The sequence below is a fragment of the Triturus cristatus genome, chromosome 2_1 (assembly GCF_964204655.1).
Source record: "Triturus cristatus chromosome 2_1, aTriCri1.1, whole genome shotgun sequence".
Taxonomy (NCBI): Eukaryota; Metazoa; Chordata; class Amphibia; order Caudata; family Salamandridae; genus Triturus; species Triturus cristatus.
The window spans coordinates 767,697,486-767,723,430 of NC_140581.1; the positions used below are offsets into that span (position 1 = coordinate 767,697,486).

The following is a 25,945-nucleotide window of genomic DNA, read 5'->3' on the forward strand; positions in this document are numbered from 1 at the left end:
CTGGCCCTGGGGACCCCATCCCTTGGGGCCAGCCTCAATGATGGGGACCGCGGGGGAACCCCAATGCGGGAGCCGGCATTGCTTTTGGGCAAAGGTAGCTTTGTTCAGCCTCATACTGGATCAGTTTGAATACCACGTCCAAATTCCTGTTCATTTAAACACTGCCTGTATTTCCAGCATATTATTAGTTTAGAAGTAAATTAAGAAAATCAGCTTGTGTGTTTTCACAAAGCCTACCTATTACCCCTAAACCCCTTGAACAGCGGAAGCCCGCAGCACAAAAGTCAATAAACTAAATGAGGAATTGTCCACCGTCGCCTCCGACATGATGGGCCTTTCCTACCAGACACGCCCAGTGACAAGCAGAGGCCACCAGTCAGAAATGGAAGTGAGGCCACCTAGCCAATCAGTGTTCTACCGTAGTTGATTAACCTCTTGCTGCACCAGTGAATAAAATGTATAATTTGGGTTTTTGGAGAGCACAGGTCATGGAGGGCACACAGAGAGGAGCTGGAGGGCACAGTGAGAGTAGCTGGGCGCACAGAGAGCACAGGCAGTGGAGGTCACAGAGAGAAGAGGTGCAGAGCACAGAGAGAGGGGGAGGTGGAGGGCACAGAGAGGAGCTGGAGGGTACTGAAAGAGGAGGTGGTGGAGAGCACAGAGAGAGGAACAGAGGGGCACAGAGAGAGGAGGTGGAGGGCACAGTGTGGAGCTGGAGGGAGAGGAGCTGGAGGGCACAGAGAGGAGCAGGAGGGAGAGGAGCTGGATGGCACAGAGAGGAGCAGGAGGGCACAGAGAAAGGAGCTGGAAGGCACAGTGAGAGGAGTTGAAGGGGACAGAGAGAGGAACTGGAGGGAACAGAGAGAGGAGGTGGTGGAGGGCACAGAGAGGGGCCAGAGGGCACAGAGAGGAGCTGGAGGGTACAGAGAGAGGAGCTGGAGGGCACAGAGAGAGAAGGTGGTGGTGGGCACAGAGAGCGCAGGTGGTGGAGGGCACAGAGAGCGCAGGTGGTGGAGGGCGCAGAGAGCACAGGTGGTAGAGGGCACAGGGACAGGAGGTGGTAGAGGGCAATGAGAGAGGAGGTGGTAGAGGGCACAGAGAGAGGAGGTGATGGAGGGCACAGGGAGAGGAGGTGGAGGGCACAGAGAGGAGGTGATGAAGGGCACAGAGAGAGGAGGTGGCGGGCACAGAGAGCGCAGGTGGTGGAGGGCACAGAGAGCGCAGGAGGTGGAGGACGGCACAGAGAGAGGAGGTGGTGGAGGGCACAGAGAGAGGAGGTGGTGGAGGGCACAGAGAGAGGAGGTGGGGAGGGCACAGAGAGAGTAGGTGGAGGACACAGAGAGAGCAGGTGGTGGAGGGCACAGAGAGAGGAGGTGGTGAAGGGCACACAGAGAGGAGGTGGAGGGCACAGAGAGAGGAGGTGGAGGGCACAGAGAGCGCAGGTGGTGGAGGGCACAGAGAGCGCAGGTGGCCCTCCATTAATATTAAGCATCTATTATGCATCTTCTAAAAGGAAGAGGGTCAATCTTTTCCAGAATAAATGTTTTAAAGGCTAGAGGTCAGTGCAAGCAGCATGGAACTGGGTTTAAAAGGGAAAAATCATTTCAAGGGATGGTGCCCATCAAACATCTGATTTTTAAAAACATACGTGTAGAACAAAGTTAAACAGTCCTTTGTGAATTGTAGTTATTTCGAATGTATTTATTCATATTAGAAAGCTTGCATTTTCAAACATATTATTCAAAATTAATGTTTTTCCCACTCCTACATTCAGATTTTGGCAGCGTTTCTGCCTGTCGTCCTTTTTTTGCCCACATCTCTGTTTACCGAAGGCTCACTTTCTTAGATGTGTGACCTTGGGCATCTTTGTGTTTTTGCAGTTTTTCTGCTCCAGCAGCGTCTGGCTTGTTGGTAAATGTCACTTGACACTGTTGATATTTGTGCAACTTCGCAGGTGGAAAACATTACTCCCGAAAGTTCATAAATCACCTGGCGCTGTGCGTGTAACCTGACCCACGAGGAGAGGACTGCAGCTGCCAGCCTGCGCGACCCTGCTCGCTCCCGCGAGCAAAACTCTGTGGGAGTGAACATTTGGCAAAAAGGTGGGGCATGTGCCCGCCTTTAGCCATTTGCAGGCTACAATAAGAAAAGGACACAGGCAACAGCCAACCCAGTGCGTGGGGGGAGTCAGACCCACTCATAGCCAGTGCGTGGGGGGAGTCAGACCCACACATAGAAGTTTTAAGTGCTTACAAGAAGCCTCGCAGAGCAGCGCATGCGCGCTTATTAAGGCTTGACCTACAAAAGGCGTTTTCTGAACCCAGAGCTAACTTTTTGCCAAATTTGGTGTAATTCCGTTCAGCAGTTCGGGCTGTAGCCAGTTCCAAAATTCCTATGGAAATGAACATGGAGAAAACGCGTTTTGGAACCCCCCTTTTTTTTCTCAGCACCCGCGTGACAAATCACCCCGAAACTTTCAAGACAGGAGCTGACCTGAGCTGGTCATTAGTTTGGAAAATTTTGCAAAGATTTGTCAAACGGCGCAAAAGATATTGGCAAAAGAATAAACGCTTTTTTAATAGAAACAAGAAATCACGATAGAAGAATTAGAGTACTATTGATAATATGCCAGAAAGAGCTCTGCGACCTCATTACTAAAAACAATTTACAACAAGTTTAAACACTGAAGCAATCCTGATAAGATTGACCATACCTAATTTTTTATAAAAACCATTACAAGAACTACCACGCATAAACCTTGGCATTACTAATGTAACAAACTAAAGATGAATTTGTAACAATATGGGAATGATATCTTTGCCATGCTGATCCTCGCTATTTATTTGACTGCACAACAATGTGATCACTTCAATCGTTTTAAAACTCCATTTATATGTACTCATTAGACTGTGTAATTAATGGAGATATGAATGAGTTTGAGTTCTTCTAAACAAAAACTGCTCCTTTTCCTGTCACATTTAATAAAGAAATGCTCCATAATTATATCATGATGAATAAAACACTATTATGTGGTTTACTAAATAATATGTTTATGCACTGCGGCAACGTTTATATTTTCTGTTATCTATGTATGTTAAGGATTGCATTGCTCAGTGCAAAAATAATCTGTACCAAAGCACTAGCTACGTTTGATTGCAACTGATATTCATACTCAGAATGGTGTTGTCGCATCCTCGATTTAAAGAATTTGTAAAACATTCTACTTCTTTGTTGGGCTTCCAGTTGCTTAGAGGTGAAACAGATATGTCTTTTGCCGTTTTGTGGATGTAAGAAAGTCTGAGGTCAACATAATGAAAGATGGAGCGAATTCCATGCTCTAGTAGAATAATATGAAAAGCGTCAGCCTCCAGCTGTGATCCTGTTCATTTAACCTAGAACCAGTAGTCCCGAATTTACAAATTCAAGACCTCTGGTCGGATGGTGTAGGATCAAGCCACCTTGTTGCACTGTGTGAAATGAAAGGGCAGTAATGCGCTGTATTCACCACTATATGGTGCATTCCTGTTCTTTTCTAGCGCTGGCACACTTTTGACTGCCTTGCGCCAATGCAGGCAGTTTTGTGCCATGTTGCAAGCGTGCCTGCATTGTAGGCAGGATTGCTTTTGTGCAGGAAGAGACATCTTCCTGCACAAAAACAATTCTGAGAGGGATTATCCTGTTTTTATGTGTGCTGCAGAATGTAGCACACATCGAGAGAGGAGAAACATACAAGAAAAATATATTTCTCCTTGTTACGCCTTACCCGAGGAGGCATAGCGTTTTGACGCATTCCCAGGTCTACCACTAATTGTAGATCTGGGAATGCACCAAAATCCATGGGTGGAAGCACGGGAACACCAGAGCTCTACCCATGGAACCCCTTTGTGCTGTAGAGTAATGAAAGGCATCGATTTGTGCTGCCTTGCGTTACTCTATATGTATCAAGTCATGCAGGGCCACGCAAGGTGGCCTTGCGTGGTTTGATACATCTCAATTCGGTTTTGTGTCGCCCTTGCGCCTGCTTGTGGCCTTGGGGCTGTTTTCAAATGGTTCCAGCTGAATAGCCTCAAATGCAACTCAGATAAGTCTGAGGTACTCTTCTTCGGTTGTACCTCTGATCCTGATAGGCAGGAATGGTGGCCGATTAATATGTTTCCTCCTGCATATTCCTCCCAGCAGGCAAAAAATCTGGGAATTAAGATCGACAATGTTCTGACGTTGAGATCTCAGATCCTCGGTCTTATGGGAACATGTTTCGGCCTCCTGAAGATGCTCCGGAAGTTTCTTCCGTTGCTTTCAGAAGAGCACAGGAGGATCACTGTGCAGGCCTTAATTGGCTCCAGATTGGACTATTCTAACGTCCTATATCTGGGCCTACCGGAGTATCTACTACAGCGCCTTCAGGTGGTGCAGAATTCGGCCGCTCGGGCTATCTTCGGCCTTCATAGGCGAGCCAGAGTGTCTGGCCTTTTGCAGTCGCTTCATTGGCTGCCTATCCGGAAGCGGATAGTCTTCAAGGCGTTGACGCTGGCTCATAAGGCTCTTTATGCCTCGGGCGCGAAATATCTGCAACGGAGGCTTACCTTTTATCGCCCGGCCCGATCTCTGCGATCCGAATCTCTCTTCCTTGCGGTGGTCCCTCGAGTAAAGAGGGCCCGCGTAGGGGGCCGCTCCTTCAAGCTGAAGGCATCGCAGCTTTGGAATGCTTTGCCATTGGCTCTACGTAGCACTTCTAATTTGCTGACCTTTAGGAAGGGCCTTAAAACTTGGCTCTTTGCCCCTTAGAATGTTCCCTCCTTAGTTTTGTTGTTTTTCTTTTATCCCACTGCGTTATGTTTTTATGCTTACAAGCTGCCTATAAAAAGCGCCGGGACACTCCAATGGAGTAGCCGTGCGCTATAGAAATCAAAAATAACATAACATAACATAACATTGTGTGGCACGAGGGCGATGCAAAACTTTGATAAATATGAGCCCAGGAGTCTGATCAACATGGCAATTATGTCCAAGTTCCTCAATTTAAGGAACTCTTAAAGCACATTCGAGAGGTCAGTGGCTTTCAGGAGAAGCCTGTACAGATAGGTTTTACTCTCAGTATGCTGAGGCTGAAGTGCATGATTTGACTGTGCATGACAACATAAAGCACATCCTGTTTAAGGAATGGAAAGATCATTGAGCGCCTCAAGCACAAATGCTCTCTAACCATTCAGCTCACCACCCCCACTGTCTCAAACCATTACTCGGCATCGTACCCTTGCCTAAACTGGGAGAGCTCAGCCTTCCTGTAAAATCACTACCAACCTTAATCATTCCTTCCAACCTGATAGGCTAGTCAGCTATAAAACAATGATCTATGCGACCTTGTAGACTCCTATTACACTTCCCATGCAGATCTCTCCCAACCCATCACCAAAATCAAGACTAACATCTCTCGCCTCCCCGGTCATCCCGCCCCAAGAATATGTCTTTAAACAAATCGAACCTCACTCCAGGTCTCATCTCTCATGCCCCCCAATATGGCTTCCTCTAACACACCCCTGAAATGTGCATTGCCTGTATTCACAATTCCTCAATCTCTATGAAACAATCTCCCACTCCTTCTCTGCCATCTTGCAAGTACCTTAAGATCGACATCTTCACCACCGGCAACTCTAAATGTTCCCTCCACAAGCTCTATCACCCACCCGGGGGTAACTGCTCTATCATTGACCAGATCATGGAGGCTATCTCCTCCAACATTGATGAACATTCCAACCAGATCTCCCTATGTGACTTCAACATCCATTGGAATAATACTAATGACCCGCTCGTGAGCTGTTTCAATCGCTCCTCCAAGACCTCAAGCCTGCATCAGTCTGACCCATACGAAAGGAACCCCCCTTGCCCAAATTATTGCTAACTAGAACACCCTACAAGTTAACTCAATTCTTCCCTGCGACTGGACTGACCACTACTGCATCACCTTCTCCCTAAATGTCAAAGAAATCACCTCCAAGGGCCAACCTAAGCAAGACAAACAATGGATCCGCAACACTTAAAACATTAACTCTCTTTCTATATCTACTGCAAGTTACAAAACCTTGCTCCCACCTTCCGCCATGACCGTCACTATTTCAATTCAATGACAAACATCATTGACACCATAGCCCCTACACAAATAAAAAGAGTACTGTCCAAACGATCCAACCTCTGGTTCAAAAGTGATCTTAATGAAGAACAACAACTCCTTAGGCTGGCTGAAAGAGCATGAAGACATACCTCCTCCTTGGCCAACCTCAGACTCCTGCGTCAAAGACGCAGTGCCTACAATAGGCACATTAGGAACTGAAAAGCAGCATTCTTTCAAAATCAACTGGACACTGCTACTAATAGACCTAAGAAACTGTTTGAAATTATCAGAAAACAATCACCTGCAAAATCGATCATGCGTCCAGAAACAACAAAGCACCTTCTACCTATGAAACCTTTCATGCCATTTTCACCAAAAAAGCGTTGTTAATCACCAACGATATCCAGACTGCTCTTAATCTTCTTTCACCTCAACCCCGTCTACACCCCAAGACAACGGACCATGAAGATTGCCTGTATAATCACCTCATATCGCCCAAAAATTATGGCACTTGGTCTTATTTCTTAACCCTTGATTAGATCAGCACTCTAAATCTTCTGACCTCCTTGAAATATTCTAACCACTTCATTGATCCCCTCCTCTCCAAACTCCTAAATGAGTCCATTGACCTCCTACTCCTCTATTTATGGACTAAGATAATCAATGCCTCTCTCTCCCAATGCTCCCAACACAACCCCAATAACTACCGCCCCATCTCCAACATCCTCACTCTAGCCAAACTCCTAGAAAAGATGTGCTTTGACAGCTCCACAATCACATTGAACTATTCCAACTCTTAGACCATTGGCAATCTGGCTTCCGATTGGGTCACAGCACTGAAATGGCCATGGCCCACATTGTTGACGATGCTCTACGCTCGCTTGACCAGAATGAATCTTGCTTCTTGATTCTACCGGATCTGTCAGCAGCTGTTGACACCATTAACCATGCTACCCTGCCCAACATTCTAGAACAGAGGATGGGTTGTCCGGCACTGTGCTAAATTGGTTCTCCTCCTTCCTATACAACTGGTCACAACGCACAACTCGATCCGAGCACGCTTCACTATTGCTTGGTGTTCCCCAAGGCTCTATCCTCTCCCCGACATTATTAAGCCTCTACATGGAGCCCCTAACCGAAATCCTCAAATGCTCCCACATCTCCTACCATATGTATGCTGACGACACTCAACTATACATAAGGATAACCTCCCTTGAGGACACCCACACCCTAAAAAACACCCTAACAATAGCGCAAGAATCGCTGACTCGTAATCAACTGAAACTCAATGCCCTTAAAACTGAATTCCTACTGATCGCACCTCCCACTTCCACCTTAAATCAAAGAATGGCTCCCCTTCTCTCTGCCTTCAATTGCACCCTACACATCATCGACTCCACCAAAACCCTAGGTATTACTCTAGACCAAAACCTTTCCATGCAAAAACACATCAGCGCCATCACTAGAAGAGCTACCCATCAGCTGCATATCCTTAGGAAACTAAAACCTTTCCTCACCGTTGCTGACCTCACATGCGCGACTCATGTACTTGTGCTTCTGAAACTTGACTATGGTAGAACTACCCTTGTTGGCCTCCTGAAAACCTTACTTGCTCCTCTTAAGGGCACTCTTAATGCAGCAGCAGGCTCATCACAGGATCTAAAAAAGTGATCAAATGACCCCTGACCTTCGAGCTTTGAATTGGGTACCATTCGAGGCCAGGATGTAGTTCAAAATTGCTTGCATGAACCATAAAGTGCTACACCACAACACCCCTTCCTACCTGTCCCAGAAACTGGCCCTTTCGGGTGGAAACAGATCCTCCAGAAGTACAAGATCCCTTCTGCTCAAGCCACAAAAATTTAAGAAAGAGAAAACCTACTACTGTTCCTTCTCTGGCATGGCCCCAAGTATCTGGAACTCTCTCCCCACTGAGATCAGGTGCAACCCATTCACATCCTTCTTCAGGAAAAAAGGAAAAAACTTCTATCAAACAAATTCCTCTCTCACTGAGGACCTGGCCACTCCCCCATTCACAGTCTGACCCTGCCCTTCTTTTGTCCGCTGCCTCCTGTCTTGCCGTACCATGCCTGAGTCTTGGACCTAATTCGCACTTCACCCCTATGTTAATCTATGCATCAGTACCTCAACGAAAACTGTGCATCTACTCTCCTCACCTGTGCATATCCCCTCCTCAACTACCTCAGAACTTTTATGTGCACTATCTATCGTACTGCTCTTTGATTTATTGTTGCTATGTATGGATATTTACCCTTTTGTAACTCGGGTTTGTTATAACTATTTTGTTTACAAATCTCACTGTATATTGTTTACTCTTTCTGTTTAACGTTATATATTTTTTATTAATGTTGTACCTACTTAGTAAGGTGCTAAGTTGTCATGAATGCAAGTGCCAAGATGCCGTGTCCATTCACTTCCTCAGGAAATTCTGTCCCCCTACTTTCCCCACCCTGGCTACTTCCTACCATAACTACCTCAGAACTTGGAGCGTTCATTTATCATGTCTTTTGGATTCTTCTTATGACAATGCTGCTATGTATCTTTATTGTCGCTCATTGTAACTAGGGTTCTTACTGCTATTGTAATTTCTTATCCCCATTGCATACCGTTTACTTTTTTCTTTTGTTTTTACTGTTCCTATATATCTCTCTATGTATCAAAAGTTATTGTTGTTGTGCGTATTCGGTAAAGCACTCTGAGAGCTTCGAGTCAAGTTTGAGCCATATAAAAACTCATAAATAAATGCATGAGTTATGAAGAAACATCAGACTGTTTCTATGGATAACTTTATGATAGAAACGGAGACTCTTAAATTGATCTTGTTTGGCAGTAGGAAGCCACTACAGTTATCTGAGATTCTGGGAAGTTGGCACCCACTAGGGATGCCTTATCAGCAATCAGAATGCTAAATTGTAGATCAGCTGGAGATTTTGAAGCTGGTATTTTGGAAGCGTCAATTAGAGTGCATTGCAATGCAATAGTCAAGCCCTATTCCAACAATCATGCAAATAACTTGAAAACTCGAATCTGATGGATTCATTTTGAGTGCAAGTGAAATTAAGAGAAAAAAGTAGGCTTGCCAATTTGAGCAAAGCAATCTAATTTGTCATAAAAGATGAAGCCCAGGTTGGGCACTGTAATCGCAGGGGCAAGCTTAGGTCCCAGAGAGCTACGCCACCAGTCTTGGGACCACGTCAAGGATAGGTTTCCCACACTTAAGATTACAAGGGCAGACACTCTGAGGGAGAAAACGGTGACCAACAAAGAGGACAACAAGATCAGACTGGTGACTGGTGACTGGTGACAAATTACAGTGATTGGTCTGGGATTTTGAGACGAAGTCTCAACAAACATTGGCACTTATTGAAGGCAGATAGATCCCTCAGGGACTACATCACTGATAAACCAGATATCACTTTTAGACGGGGCATCTCACTTAAGAACATTTTGAGTCCAAGTTATCCCACACCTAAAAATAGAGATAACTGGTTAACTGTATACTCTTGTGGTTTTTCTGGCTGTGGACAATGCACGGCGTGCAAATGGGCACACTCCAGAATTACAGAATTTCAGGGTCCAGGTGGCAGGACTTATAAAATCAGGACCAACATCACATGTCTCACCAATTTTGTAATCTATGTTATAGAGTGCAAATGCCGGAAGAGATTCATTGGCAGTACTATCAGGCCACTACGAGACAGGATCAGAGAACACATTAGAGCAGTCAGAAATGGGGATATGAGATACCCCATAGCTGCACATATGTCTATCTGCACAGAACAAACAACCATCAAATGTTTTGAATTCTACGGAATTGACCATATACCCAGACACCCCCGGGGTGGGAATAGGGAACTGATGCTGAGACGCAAAGAGGCACTATGGATTTTAAAATTGAGAAGCACAGAATGTGGCTTAAATATCGATCATGAGCTGCATTACTTCTTTGGCAGATAGGCTGTGTTTATAATTTTGCCTAAGAAACCAGAACTGTATACATTGTAAATGACACACTGAAACAAAATGTTAAATTCTGTATGTTTAGATGAATAGTCTGATACTGACTATAGTACGCAATGTGATAGTACTATATGTATCACACATGACTCTAATGTATATGTCTTCGAATTGTGTTTTTCCAGACACAGGAACATACTAGCGACCACATGATTTTACTGTCACTATGTTTTGAATCTCCACGGTCATAGCTAGATAATATTATGTCCTATTGTGGAGCGTTTTCAGACTTAGATCATTTCCGACCTAACTGGTGGAGAGACTCGAGGACACACAAAACTCACTGTTAAATAATTAACCGACCGGCACAAATGCAGCAAATATATATATACGTCACGTTCACAATCTGATTCACTCGTCAACTGTAGGAAGCACTATGGGACACGTACTCGTCTACTGCACAATGACACATGACGCTCTTTCAATTTAAAAACGGACGAACTTAGAAGTATATAGACTTGTATAGCTGGAAGACTTTAATCGAGGGTCATGGGTACATATACACTCATACCCCCACTGTGGGTCTGGCATTTGCGGATCGCGAATTGTTTCGGAGGTACTGACTTTACAATATATTTTCACTTGATAAAGTTTTGATTTCAGGGATTTTTTACAGTGAAGTAGTGATTTTGAATGGTACACGTTAGTCACAAACCGGTATACACTAAGGATTGGGAAGCATTTAACAACATAGAGTCTTCTTTCTATGTTTATTGACGTGACGCGCATTGTGACGCACAACCCAGATGTATTTATGACATGGCAGCCGTCGCGCGGAACAAACACTCGACACGGGCTGCTGCACTCGGCGTACCCATACTGCTGATCTGAGACGAGGATGAGGGCACAGAAATATTGAGAGAACCTTAGGTAAGGACTGAGTCACATATTTGGAGTGAGAGGATACAATTACTAAATACTGAGAGAGGAATTTAGCCTTTGGATTAAGTCGCTTATTTGAAGTGACAAGGGTATAATTACTGAATACTGGGCGAAGATTTCATACTTTGGATTTAGTTATGGATTTGAGTGGATTCCGGGTCAGCCTGGAATATTTACCAGATTCCTTTTAACGGAATTAAAATCGTGTGCGGAATGTGAAGTGTCTTACACATCGTAATGACGGTTTCAAGTAATTGTAATTCTGACAACATATCCTCCATCGTTCACAGAGCGATGTCAGACACGAACACCTCTCTAACAGGATTGTGACATTTCTCGTTCCCCGCTCTGACCATAGACCCCCATGTGGGCTGGAATTACAACCACATTTAAAGTAGGTTTGATGCATTTGAGTATTGAAGGCTCGCCTGTAATTACACGGTTCGAGGTCTTTTCTGTTATTAGATCGCTCTTATTTCTCTTTACATGACAGAAATTTCTCCAGTACGAAGATAGGTAAATATTCGGCTTTGGTGCCTCGATGTATGTTGTCAGTCACCATTTAAGGTAAAATTTGGTACGACGGTTATTTCCTCACGACGGCGTTAATGCTAACTATCATTTCACTTAACTGGAATAATCACTAAGAATTCACGTTTAACTCACGATCAGGTCGTCCTTTCTCTCCACTCGTTTGGGTGCATCAATCATGACTATAATTTTAATACTTCCTTTGGTTCATTCTTTTCGTCACTTTGAATTTAAATTGTTCATTACACAATAGCTCATTCTCTACTTATGGTTTTTATTCAAAAAGTAAATGTTGTTGACTGTTGATGCTCAACCCCTGTAAATGACCTTCACGACATGAGTTGGTATTTATCTGTTTGTTTGCACAGCCTTGAGGAAGTCGTGGGACTACATTCCCGATACGACGAAACACGTCTTGGCTGTGACTGGCTGTAATCTTGATGCTTCACTTGAACACTTCTTAATAAAGAAGACACAAAGAAGATTGTATTTTAATTTATGGTTTTGCTCTCTATGTATTCATGTTCTTATACACACAATAGACAACGTAATTTATATTATCTACGTGTGCTGAGGATCTAAAAATAATTTCCCACACTTAAGACTTTAGTCTTATCAGAATTGAGCTTCAGGAAGTACCCTGCACACCTAATATGGTGTATTACTATTTTTTCTGTAATAAAGGATGGTCCACACGTCACAGTCATGATTCACACCAGTATGGTGCACTCCACTTCACAGTGACAAGTAAGACTACTCTATACACACCATCACATGACTTACCTTTGACGCCATGATTATGATGTCATGACCGCAGCTATATAGCTTGTTAAATGGCCACCCCATTCCTCAAAAGAGACATACACAGTGCAATTGACTTTCTAGATGTACTTCTCATAATCAGATCACCTCCTGAAACTTTTCACATGACCGCAATCTGCTATTAATGAAACTGGTAAGGGACCTTCTCTTTCCGGTTTTCCTTTGGCAATGGAAAAGCACTTAAGAACCATATTCCAACTGAGTTTTTGACTCTGTAATAGTGCATATATGTTTTAGGACTGCTGTCCAAGAAACCACATCTAAGGTAACAAAGGAGATTTTCCAAATTCTTCCTATCCAATTATTCTTTTCCTAGCAAGTCTTACCTACAGCAGGGAATAAGGGCCTTATTTCTCTAATTTTAATAATGTATTGTTAGGCCTCTTATCAGTAAGATATCCACCTCAATTGCACAAGGTAAATTAAAATTTCTGATAATATGTCATATCTCCTAAACTGTAATAATTCCTACAGGTGGAAAACCAACTCTTTGATATTTCCTCCCCCTTTCCCACATCACCTCCTAACTACAGATTAGTTGCCTAATGTCTTATGATTCCCACATAATGATGCATTACACAAGTTAAAACATGTTTGCTGTGATGCACCCATTGCAGTTACTCACTGCAGCACTCTAAGGTGTTCAATAGTTATCAGTGAGATAAGAAAAAAAAAAAGGAGATAATAAGTGATTTGCACTTTTCTAAACTCATAGGGGTCCATTAGGATGGAGGGCGGATGTCCTCCGCCGGAGGACATATGCCCGCCATCGAAGCCCTGAACACCGCTAGTCCGATTAGCATTGCGGTCGTGACCACAGCGGTGTGATTTTCTGCCCGCCACTTTTCCGCCAGTTGCAGTCCGCCCGCTTGCCTGGCGTGCGGAGCTGGACTGCTACAATTGTGGCGCATCAGCGCCAAGCACCGCCGGCACGATTATGATGTCGGTGGTAGCCAGCTTTCCGCGGCGGTGGAGCCACCATGGAAAGGCATGCGGAGAATGTCTCCGGGGGTCCATTGCGGACCCCCAATGTGTTGGGGGGTGTGTGGGTGCACTGGGGGGGTACCCATGGTACCCCCTACATGTTCCTGTACCAGGTGGCAGGCACTGTGCAGTGCCTGCAACACAGTGCAGGGACTTGCAGGACATGCTTGTTTGGACATCATGGCGGTGCTGCTGGCAGCACCGCCCGCCACAATGTTAACCGCCGCTATCCGACCACTGCAGTTGGATTTCCACTGCAGAGCATAATAATTGGACCGGCGGTTTTCCCGTGGTCCTGGCGGGCAGTGTTTTCCCGCTACTATGGCGGTCGGAGTGATTTTCCAACCGCCATGCTAATAGACCCAATAATGTTCAAACAGCATGTGCACCCTAATGTGGGACATGGTATTGCTTTAACTGACTTCTTGTGGTTGGTTATTTAGCTATAGGGATTGGTACTTTAATTATCAAACGATTGAGTGAGGTTGGAATACTTGTTCTTTGTTCAATAAAATTGGCAGCATCTTGGAGAGAGCAACACATTTATCATGCAACAGCATGTAATAGTGAATGGTATATAACTAGGCACATTGCTTTTGGATGGTTAAGCACTGCATGTCTCTATTGGAGATCACTGGCATCGCCTTCTATTTTGAAGTATTAGTTAAATTAATAAAAGGTCCCACATGGATTTTTCAATGTCGAAATAAACGGACCAAACTGTAATAAGTGCTTGTGTACATCAATAAGAACAACTAATCTGTATAGAGTCCTAGAATGAATGCATACTTCTCCACAAGGCATGGAGTTCAGGGATACCTACACTTTTCCCCAACTGTTCACTCATTAGCACATATAAAGCCCTAGCTATACTTATTGATGTTGAGGTGAATGTATATCTGGCACAACAGAACACAATTCCAGGTGAGGATCAGGAGGCGCTGGATATCCCACTAGGGCTGACTGATGGCCAAAGTTATAAATAGGTGGACAGTCCGTTGTTCCACTGGTGGAGGGACTGCCCACGACATTTATAAATGACCACCAAACAGTCGGTCATTTATAATGAATTGACAGGAACCATTATCATGGCGGTTTCTGCCAATAAATTTAGCTGGTTTTTGCAGGGTCCGTCAGCAGGGTGAAGCCCTGCACCAACCTGTTTTATTTTTTTATCTTCAAAAAGCAAATCCCAAAATGGGATTTTCTTTTTGAAAATAAAAAATAAAAAATGTCCCACTTACCATGGGAGTTATCTTCCATGGCGAGGGAGGCATTTTTTCTATTCTACCATCCCTCACCACCAGGATTTGCCTGGAGGTGACGTACAGTAAAACAAAATGGCTCTATGTCCGCCCATCCTAATTGGGCAGGTGGATATATAGCCATTTCTCTGATGCCCCTTACTCTGTTGGGCCGTCAGAAAAGTTTGGCCAGGTTGGTGATAGAATAGTAACTGGCATAGCCAAACCTCTGATCCGCCCGCATCAAAATTTGGCGGGTGTACCATTATCTTGGCAGTAAAAGTGCTCTGTCAGCTTTACTCATCCTGGTTTAAAAATACAACATTGTGTAATGAATGTTAGGATACATTTTGTAGGCTTTTGCACCCTGTGCAAAGATCGAGGGATATTTGGCAATAATTCCCAAAATTATTCAGCACAGGTAGGTCTGATGATGAGTTATATGAAGCTGGTGGTGATGTGATTTGTCTCAGTGAGGTGGCTGAATATATACGCTATGTAATGTGGGGGCAACCTTTATGGTGGTGCAATGGTAATGCAACACCTTTGACGGAATAGGATTTCTCAGGGTTGTATTGCACTCTGTTGTCGGTTAGGGTGTATGTACTTATATTGTGATGATACCGATTTTCAAAACAAATAACAGTGCAATCACGTTCTCTAATAAATACATGACTTGTTTCCTCCAAAGGCCCTCAGCTTGTCATTACCCATCAGAATGATTCCATATAATTGGATATGGAATAATAATGACACAAATTTATGTAACCCTGAAAATTATTATAATTAAAGGAAGATTTGATCCTATAAAATATCTCTTATAAACCTTGAATATTTCAAAATGTAGCTGAAAAACAATATTTTCTATGAAGTGTTTATTATTAACTGCTCCCCTAAAATACTCTTACTTACTGATATATAAGGAAATCCCTGTCCTTTTACAGATTTGTTGCTAAACTAACTCATTTACCCTTTAAGGCAACAAGATCTGATTGGCTGCATTTCGGTCTACTTAAATTGTGTCACTTGTACTTTCCTCAGTTGACCTTGGTTGTCCATCTATCTTTAATTGAACATCAGCTCAGTTGTACTTCACTAGCAGCATAAATTGACTACTTCACATAAGGAAAAACTGAAAGGTCTATTTTGGGACTGAGCGGGCACTATTAACTAAAGGCATATATGAAAAAGTGACTTTTGTTTAGCGGTAGCATCAAAAACCCAGCACAAATATTTGGCCTTAATCATGTGGTCTGCTCTCTATTCTCTCACATAAGAATGAGCATTTTTATTAAATATAAGCAATATACTGATCACACAAATAAGTCATCAAACTAACCCCATTCATAAGATTGGAGAATAGCATCTACCTATAAAATATAAGTAAAAAATAGAGAAATTTGTGCAAAGTGGATTAATGACCACACAGTAATATCACATTACTTGGTTGATTGCGATTTTATCTGCATTCCATGAGTTTTAAAGCATATGAAAGAATAAGCTAAACTTCACTAATTGCGGAAAACAAAAATGGTCACATCCCTAATGATTTGAATAGAAGTAATGCAATGTTTATCCTTTTAAATATAAGTACATTTTAAAAAGCAGAAATATAAATTAATAAGGAGATAATTAAGGATGCTAGAATCCTTTCTAAACTGCATATATCTACACACCTGGGCCATCACGCCAAACAGACCACACTATGGGGTCCATTAGGATGGCAGGCGGACTCCAGTCTGCCCGCCACCCTAGCGGGGCTGGGACCGTCCGCCAGTGGTGCGGCGGACCGCACCGCCAATTAGGCTGCAATCCCGCATATCCAACATTGTGGCGGGTGGTGCTGTGAGCAGCACCCGCATTAGCGGATGGATGCCGGGCGGTGGTAATCCGCCCGCCATGCTAAAAGGCCCCTATGTAATCAACAGAGGTGCTGTTCATAAGAAGAGGATTATGTTGATGTGATCTAGGCACAGCTTGTCTTCTCAAATGATGAAAGCACCTCATCAAGCACAATCTCAAGGAATAATTCAAATTAATGATGTGCCATTACAAGGTATTATGCCATGGTTTCTACTGTTTCAGCCAAGTAGATCCCCCATAATTCAAAAAGAAGCACACTGTACCAATGAACAATGTAATAAAAACTGGATCATAATTTTCATAATATTTATCTTTGAAAACCGAACTGTAGAAATGAACTAATGATGCTCCTTTTGATCACCTTTAGAACCAATTATTTAGAAGTACATTCATGTAAAATGAGAAAACTCACCAACGCCTCCATTGATTGGTCCATTTCCGTTAATTCCATGCCCTCCAACACCTGTTCCACCTATGCCAGGGTGAAAGCCATTACCACCAGGCACAGGAATGAATCCATTTCCACCAGGAATAGGGATGAATCCATTCCCACCTGGGATGTACCCATTTCCATTTAAACCAGGACCAAATCCGTTCCCTCCTGTTCCACCAGGCCTGGCACCCCCCACTGGAGCACCGTCAATACAGAGCCGGCGGTATTCATCTAAAAACAGGAAACATCAAATGTTAAAAAAACAGTCTTGCTATCTCTCTCTCAAATGATTGTACTTTCATACAGTCCAGGATCATATACTAGCACAAGTTGATCTCTCATTATATCTCGAATACACTCCACTGACAGGAGATCCATTATGGTGAGTCAGTTTTATGAATTTCCATTTCAACTATGTTAACGAATTAAACATGATAGCTTGCATTTCTACCATAAGATTCAAAAGATTATTGTTTTCTAACCTTAAAGCAGTCCCTATAAAAACGACTTCACATGATGTATTAAATGTACTTCAAGCATTACTATTACTCCTACTAATACTACTTCTACTACTGTATCTACTGTTTCTTCTAATGCTGCTTTACCCAACTAGAGTAATGCAATCACACACTCTGCGACCACTACTCTCACCATCACTACTATAATATCACCACTAATCAGAACATTGGAATGTTGAGAGCTCCATTGAAGACAATGGAGAGCTCTGGTCTTCTAATGGCTAGTAGAAGGAGCATCAACTTTCCAATGTTTGTTCACATCTGTTGCTGTAAACAACAGCCTCACGGAGACCGAGGGGATATCAACCCCCTCAGGCTCCGTGAGGCCTTTGTTAGAACATTCTGACCTCTAGGGGCGGAATGTTCTAATAGCCTGAGAGTCCTCTGTAGCGGTCTCTACTGGCCATTAAAGGCCTGCTCCCATGTTAAATGCCCTCGCCTTCGGCCCTTAGTGCTGGAGCGAGCCTTTAATGTCGGCTAGAGCCCGCTACATCGGGCTCTAAGGCTATAATAGTGCATCAAATATGGCGATTAACACTAGCACTACTACTAGCGCTAATACTGGGGATGACTGATGCACACACTCCTGCATTAATACTGATAGTTGTAGAGCATCAAGTACTGTACATTTTTTACTTTTTCAGGCAATATGCACACTACATAAAGTTACATAAATATATAACTATATAAATAATTAATTAATTAAATACTGACCCTTCTAGAGTGTACCAGACCTACAACAATATGTACTGCAAGCATTATCAATATGACTGGCACCATTACTACTGTCGGACTTCAAACAGCACTACTGAAAGGACTTCTAATCGGATGTAATGACAAGGCAGACCTACCATTACTTTCCAAGCATTGCCTCTACTGACCTTTTTATCGAAACAGGTACTTCTACAAAACCATTACCCCATTTGTCATTACAATGCACACCATTAGTTCTTTAGAAGGTAATTAGGCAAATATTTAACAATCATTTAATATAAAGCAATTACCTAATATTTAAAATGATCCATAAAAATATATTAAAATGAATATGATCAAATACTTACTATTGGATAATATTAGTTATAATATTAGCATAAGGACTAGGAATGGGCATCAGTGTTATTAAATCATTTATCTTCTTACAGTATTATATATTTAATTTAAATTCGGTAAATAAAATACAAAATATTTTTCATTGCTTGAGGTCAGGGTTTGTATTAGAGTATGGGTTTGGGTTATTATCTGAATTAGTGTAAAGGGCACCATTCCCTTGTTTTTAAAAAGCAGTTTGATCTAATTTAATAAAAAATAAGTTACTTTAAATTAATTGTATAATTTAACATTAGGTTTGGTATTAACATTTTGGGGGTTCCTTGATTAATTACATTTGATTTCATATAAAACAATTTAATTAACACAAAATTATTGAAAACAAATATTGCTAATCGGCAGTGTAACTGTGAGGAACAGGGAAATAAACTTAGATTTATTTTAATTCAAATAAAGCGCATATATTTATAGAAACATACTTTGATATTTAACATATTTCAAGTGTATAGTTAGGCTTAGAAATAAGCAAATATATTTCATTTTAATGTAATTATAATAAGATAATACTTAGATAAATTAATATTTTTGAAGTGGCAAGAGTTAGTGTGAGGGCTATGCATTATTGATTAGGTAAATGTTTTCACAAGGTGTTTGAGGTAATGGTAATCTTAATGTTGGAAAAATAAGCAGACCAGCCAGATAACATCAGAAAAGAAACAATTGTAGAGATGATGGTAGAAGATGTCAAGTTAGGAGATGTATTAGGATGTATCACTATTTTCCAAATGTCTATGAAGATGTAACTGTGAATAAATAACTCAACATAAACATTATTAATTGAAATGGACTCAGTGTTAAAAATGTACATTCAATTTGAACTCAGTGAGTTGATCCAATCTAAGTGCACGAGTTACTGTGACTAGTCTTCAAATGTCGAGGTGACAAGATATAACAATTCATGTTTTGCTACATTTTTTAGATGGCTCAAAACAAATTTGCATTTTATGTGTGCTGTTTTTATGGCACAGATGAGTTAGAAAATAAAATGATATAAATGAATGGTAGGCAGAGAAATTATTAGTACCTAATTAATATTGGCCAAGTTACCTAGAGAATTGCTTTGGCTCAAGTTTGCATAATAAGAAATATTTCACTTATTTTGGTTTCATAATAATAATGATAGTATATTGAAACAGCGAGCCGATCACTGAGTTGGATTAATTATTTTTTTATTGATTTGTTTAAAATAATTCACAAAAAATGATCAGCACAAGAAGAAGATTAAAACTAGGTTTGATTGGGTAAAAGAATAGAAATAATTGGAAGATATTTAGAAGAGTTAAATATTCCTTTACACTGATAAATGATTAAAAGTGATTTATAAAAAAAAATGTACACATGTATCTCAATAACATTTTTCATTGAAGCAAAGTGGAATGGCTTCTTTAACAGTTCTCATGTTAGAACCTTTTTTAAATGAACAATGATCTTAAGAGGTTTATATGCCCCATGACGCTGATAAATTAACATAAGTGATATTTAAACATTTGATTCAACATGCCTTAAAACCAATATATTATTTTTGAAAGCAAAATGAAGTGGCTTCTTTAACAGTTCTTGTATTAACAGCTTTAAAAAACAGATGTATTTTCTTTGAATTTGGAGTACTTTATGATAGGTACAGATGGTGTGTTCTAATGTTTCATTTGTCTCATTACAGAAACACGTAAATTTTTCCTTTCTTGTAATAATCCAATGGCACTAAATGTGCAAAATTCGAATGTAATGTAGTCTGAAATTCAGATAAGATTTCTTTATGCCTGCATTGTGATGTGAATCCAAGTAATACTGTGTGTTGGGAATGCAAGAGTCTTGTACTAGGTACATTTTTATATGTTGAGGATAGTATCATGTCATTAATATAGGAGATTTTCTTTATTTTCTGGCAGATTCATTATTTGTGACTCTATTATTTAGGTTTAAATAATGAGGCTAATGAAGGTATGTTGTATTTTTTGATGGATGAGGTAACAGATTTCTCTTTGGATTTTGGCTATGTGGGTTACTAGCAGTAATTTCTAAAATAGAATGTTTCCTAAGGCTACCTTCAACTGCTGAAGTACAGCTGCAGATATAGTTCATAACACTAATGCTGTGTAAGAAATTTTCGGATATTAATCAAATTCAATTGTAATGCAAATTTGTGGGATTAAGTTACATTAAAAAGTAGACAGATTTTTATAATGAAAATTGAGTCCAGATGCTCAATCAACATGGCTCATAGCTCCTCCTCCATAGAATACAGAGAATCGTTTTTACATTTACTCTTCAGGTTCTGGAGATGTTCTTACCACTTTAAGTGTGTATCAATGATATCTCCTAGAAAGAAGTATGAGTCGAACTGTTCAATTGTTGTTATGTTATGTTAAATAATTTTATAAAGCGCGAACAATTGCCCAGAGTTATCAAGGCGCTACTGAGTATCGGAGCGTGTAAGCTAAGTTAATAGGTAAAAAGCCATGTCTTAAATGACTTGTGAAAGGAAAGCAAATTTGTCTGAGATTTAATATGTAGTGGCAGTCAGTTCCAAAGTTTTGAAGCCCCTGTCACAAAACTTCTGCCGCCCCAAGAGGCACGCCTGAACCTAGGGATTATAATGTTTTTTGCTGCACTTGAATGGAGGGGCTTCTCCGGCAGGTACCATTTGAGCTTATCCTTGAGTTAATTTGGGCCAAGATCGTGCAGAGCCCTAAATGTGTTACATAGGGTTCTGAAATTGACTCTTTGTTGGACCTGAAGCAAGTGAAGCACCCGTAGATTTAGTTTAGCTGACTGAAATTTGGGGATTCCTGACAAAAGCCTGGCGGAGCATTCTGAAAGGACTGTAACTTGTTTAGATACTGCACCCGAAAGTTTAGATACAGCCCATTGCAGTAATCTAGTTTTGACAGTATTAGTACTGTTACTACTGTTCATTGCAGAGAAAGTGAAATGTATGGAAGAATCTCTTTAATTAGCTGAAGTGTACAGAAAGTGGTCGAGATAGTGGCATTGACCTGGTCACCAAAGGCAAGTTTTTTGTCCATAAAGAAGCCAAGATTTCTGACCTTTTTAACAGAAGATGGTAGCAGCCCTAGATTTTGTGGCCAGCAGGAGGGTGTTCAAAAGGTGGTGTCCTTGCTGAAAAGGAGGACCTCCGTCTTGCTGGAATTCAGTTTAAGACAATTTTTGTCCATCTAGTCCTCTACATCCAACATGAAATCATGGAGTCTGAGTACAGTGTTATCAGAGGAATCAGAGAAGGGCACCACAATCTGGGTATCATCGGCCTATGATACCAGGGAGAAACCAAACGATCTGATCAGATCTGCAAGAGGCATAAAGTACACGTTAAATAGTGTTAGGCTCAATGATGACCTCTGCGGCACTCCGCAAGGTAATGAGAAGGACCTGGACTCTTTTAAAGACACTGTCTGCACATGGTCACTCAAAAAAGATCCCAAAAGGAAAAGAGCAACTCCTCTAATTCCGATATGAGCCAAGGAGCCAATAATGCGAGCATGATTGAATTGTTTATTTTCCATTTGAAGCATTTGGTTGTTCTGCTGAGGTTTACTATCTTGGTTTTGGAAGGATTTACTCTGAAGTTGTTGCTCTTGTTATATTGATTAAGACAATTAATATGGAGTTGGAGACCAATTTGTGGTTTAAGTATGATAAGATCATTTATGTAGGCGAGGTGACTGAATTTATGTTGTACCAACTTTGTCAGAAAACTCTGTCAAGAGTTAAGATAATATGGTAAATAAGCTATATACAGGGTAAAATAGTAAGGGTGCTAGTATGCATCTATGTTTTAGCCTTTTTGCTGTTAGAATTCCTCGAGCCAGATGGAGCAATTTAAATGTAACAAGGTGTTATCAATGGCCCAGGGCTTTAATTTTGCCAGAGCCTGTTTCTATTTATGTTATCAAATGCTGTTGAGTAGTCCATGAAACAGACAAAGACATTATTTTCCTTTCTTTCGAAAGAGTTCTTGATGAGTAAGTTGACTGCTACTATGTTGTTGACTGTCGAGCATGCTGTCCTCAAAACTCTTTGACTGAATTTTATTACATTTTTGATTTCATCCCATTCGACTAGTTTTTGTTGTAAGAATTTTGTAAATATGTTGCCATCTGCATCCAGGAGGCCATCTGCATGAAGGTTAACTCCTTGGGGCCTTTTTGTGAAACCAGCCATTGCATTCAAGATGGTGCCCAGTATATTAACCAGATAACCGTATTTGCCACTAAGCACTGAGTAGTATAATCTGTGATAGATAATTACATTTTTTGCTGCTATATTATGCTGTAGCTATTCGTACCTGAGCCCCTTATCGGGCACATCTCCGGAATGGATGCAAGGGCAAAGCAACGGCCAGACTCACAGCAACACTGCATTTTTGTAAACCTTCCTGCAAGTTCTTGAGCACAATGGCCGTTCACTAGATTGGAGAAGCATATACCTGCCCTTTGATCTGTAAGAGAAATACAATTCATATTACATTGTTATGTAGCTTTTTGATATTATAATACTATAAGAGTTCCATGATATACAATGATGAAGCATGGTATACATTAACTCATACAAGCAAATACAGTATATGGAATGCAACATTTCATGTGTTCATGACAACCTTTTTCCACTGGTAAACATGTAGATTTATCAGTTGCATAGCTGTCAAAAATGTAGTTTTCTTCCACCAAGAGGGTTCAAGATGTGTCATAGATAACAAATGTTATTGACAGCTATTTATAAAGTTATGATGAGTATTTACCCTAAACCCACCCACATGTGCTGCTGGTCCAATTGAAAAGCTATGCTTGTCTAGAGGAGTCTTGGGGGACCTATGTGTAAAACAAATTCATCTTTTTTGGCACCAATATCCGTTACTGTATAGCAAAAGAATAATTAACAACTGGTGTCCTGTAAATCTGGCATTCTTCCTGCTTTTGAAAAATAAAGTAGGATAAAACTTTCTGGCATCCTGCTATTTTGCAGTGTTCGAACCGTCCAAAAATTATAGAAATATACCAGTAACCCTCCAACCATCCCCTACTTCATTCAAATTAAAATGCTCCATTTCCTGTGCAAATAGGTCTATATGCAGCATTTCCTCCACGCACCTCACACTGCCCTCTTTCCCTTCCCTTCCTGAGCAGAGTGTCATGCTGTCCAATCTCAATATGAGAGCACAGAGCTGACATCATGCAGACAGTGGCTCTGCAGACTGAGTCGCTGACAGCATAGAAGGTAATTCACTATCAGTCAGGGTCTGTACAGGGACAATTACAGTTAGTGACACCATATTCCCCTGCCTTCATTAGGTCTACCAAGACTTGAGAAAGGCAGAAGAAAGCATGGCAAATGAAGGACAATCACTGACCATTTCAACACCCTCATTGAATTGCATCTTATGAGAGCTGGGGAGACCATGCGATCACCACCTGCTGGAGGACTGGTTTCAAAGTCTTTCTCTGCTATGGTGTCAGATCAGTGACTAACAAGGGTTTGCAATAAGGTGTTCATGATGAAGTGTCTCCATGAGAGCCATAAGAAGTTATAATATTTATTAAACAAATACATAGCGTGATGAATTAGCTTCTAAAGAACCATGAAAAAAGACCAGAAGAAAATGTATCTGTATTGCTACAAATCTTCCATGGGTTACTATAAGCAAGCTTGTAAGAGTTCATGAGAGTATATCTTCTGCGCTCCTGACTGAGAGTAATACATTTTCTCACTATGCGTAAAACTATTGTACTCAACCTTTGAAATTCCTGAGATGTTATGCTGAACATTTCTCTTTTCTTATTAGATTGGGTAACTAGTAGTTTCCAGTACATTAACCGATGCATATCTCTGGCCCCACATTTCCCACAACACATCTCAAAAACACAGAAGGAAATATTTTGACTCCTTCCTCAAGGTCAATCCTTTAGACTAGCCAGACTATCATACCTTAAACTTCAGCATCCGTCAGTTAAAAGTACCACACACTGGCTATTTATTAAAATTCCTTCATTAGACATTAAGACATTAGACATTAATGCTCCAATTCTGAGTAACAAACACACAAGAGGTGATGGAAACATTCTAGTAAATAGTCAAAACAACTAGCAATCACACTGGCTAGAATCCTAACACATCTTCACCCACTGTGCAGCTCCAGACAAAGGACTGCTTTATGCGATCAGTACTGCCCCTGCTTCTCACGGGAACAGTCAATCCTAAACTTCCAGACAAGATCCCTCCAGAAGGGAAAATAAGCAACTGCAAACTAATGCCTGCTGAAAATGCAAGCGGGGTCGAAATCCAGAGTACCTTCTGGCATGGGTGAATATAGAGAAATCCCTCATAAACAATATTCCCCTACCGCATTACTAACAATGAACATTGCACACCTCCCTCACTCTAGGTATATCATACTAAACAGGAGATTATGAGTTATAAGCAGGGCAAATTGTAATTTTGAGTCTGATTCCCATTGTGAAATTTCTTATTTCTTCACCGATTTTTAAATTGCTATTTTGGCTGTAGAAATAAGCCAAAATCTTTGAGTGAAAATAAACAGATCTGCAGTGTTGCTGTGATCTTTTAATTCCAATATGTCCTGTGACTGTTCCAAACAAAATTAATGTTAATCAATAGAACATACTGGACCCCGGCTAGAATTTTTAAACTTAATCTCACTTAGAGCCTGCCCTGTTGGAATTGCAATCTTCACGAGGAGGATTTAGCCCACATGCTATTCTACTGCCCTACTTTACAAGCCTATTGGGGCCAAATTCTTAAATGTATAAAAAAAAATCAATATAGATCCCTTAAGAGAATTCTACTATATCCTACTGGGCTTTCTGGACCCCCAACTACAAAAAGAAAATGACCGCTTTCTTATGGACTTAATGCTTACACTGGCATGTAAACTAATTCTTAATAACTAGAAGAACTCCAAAGCAGTCTCCTTCAACATGTGGCAAGAACGGCATTCCTTCCTTAGAGGTGCTGATAATATCTCCCTACAACTTTCACCTTGGCGATCTCCGCACAGGAAAATATGAGATTCTCTTGATGCCTTCTCCTTTAAATGCGAACCACCTTGAATAAGAGTGACTCTTCCAACTACCTGTCCATGATTGAGCATTGCATACGAAATAAAGACACACCTGAGAGACATAACTTGACTTAAAGGCCCGCTAGATGATTGCAAGTCTAAACCACTCTGCTGACAATTTTCCCTTAAGGCATACACCTATGATCACATTTTTCTCCCTTTGTTCCATCACTTGGAATCTATACCAAAATGGACATGCTACATACTCCCTTTGAGTAGCTCCTTAAACTATGGTCATAGAATGAAAATAACGATGTGTTATGATTTTAAAAAGTTAAAGTCGCCATCTATATTTCAGTATATAGTGTACAATTGTCT

General features: G+C 41.2%; 1 protein-coding gene across 1 annotated transcript in view; it reads right to left on the reverse strand.

Annotated features, from left to right (window-relative positions):
* The window catches only part of FBN2 (fibrillin 2), a 969,744-nt gene that overhangs the window by 471,074 nt on the left and 472,725 nt on the right, over positions 1–25,945 (reverse strand). Inside the window, exons 9-10 of the mRNA XM_085632710.1 lie at positions 22,838–22,990; positions 16,886–17,137 (exon numbers count right to left, since the gene is read on the reverse strand). Coding sequence (XP_085488836.1) covers positions 16,886–17,137; positions 22,838–22,990 — 405 coding nt within the window. The remainder of the gene's footprint in view (positions 1–16,885; positions 17,138–22,837; positions 22,991–25,945) is intronic.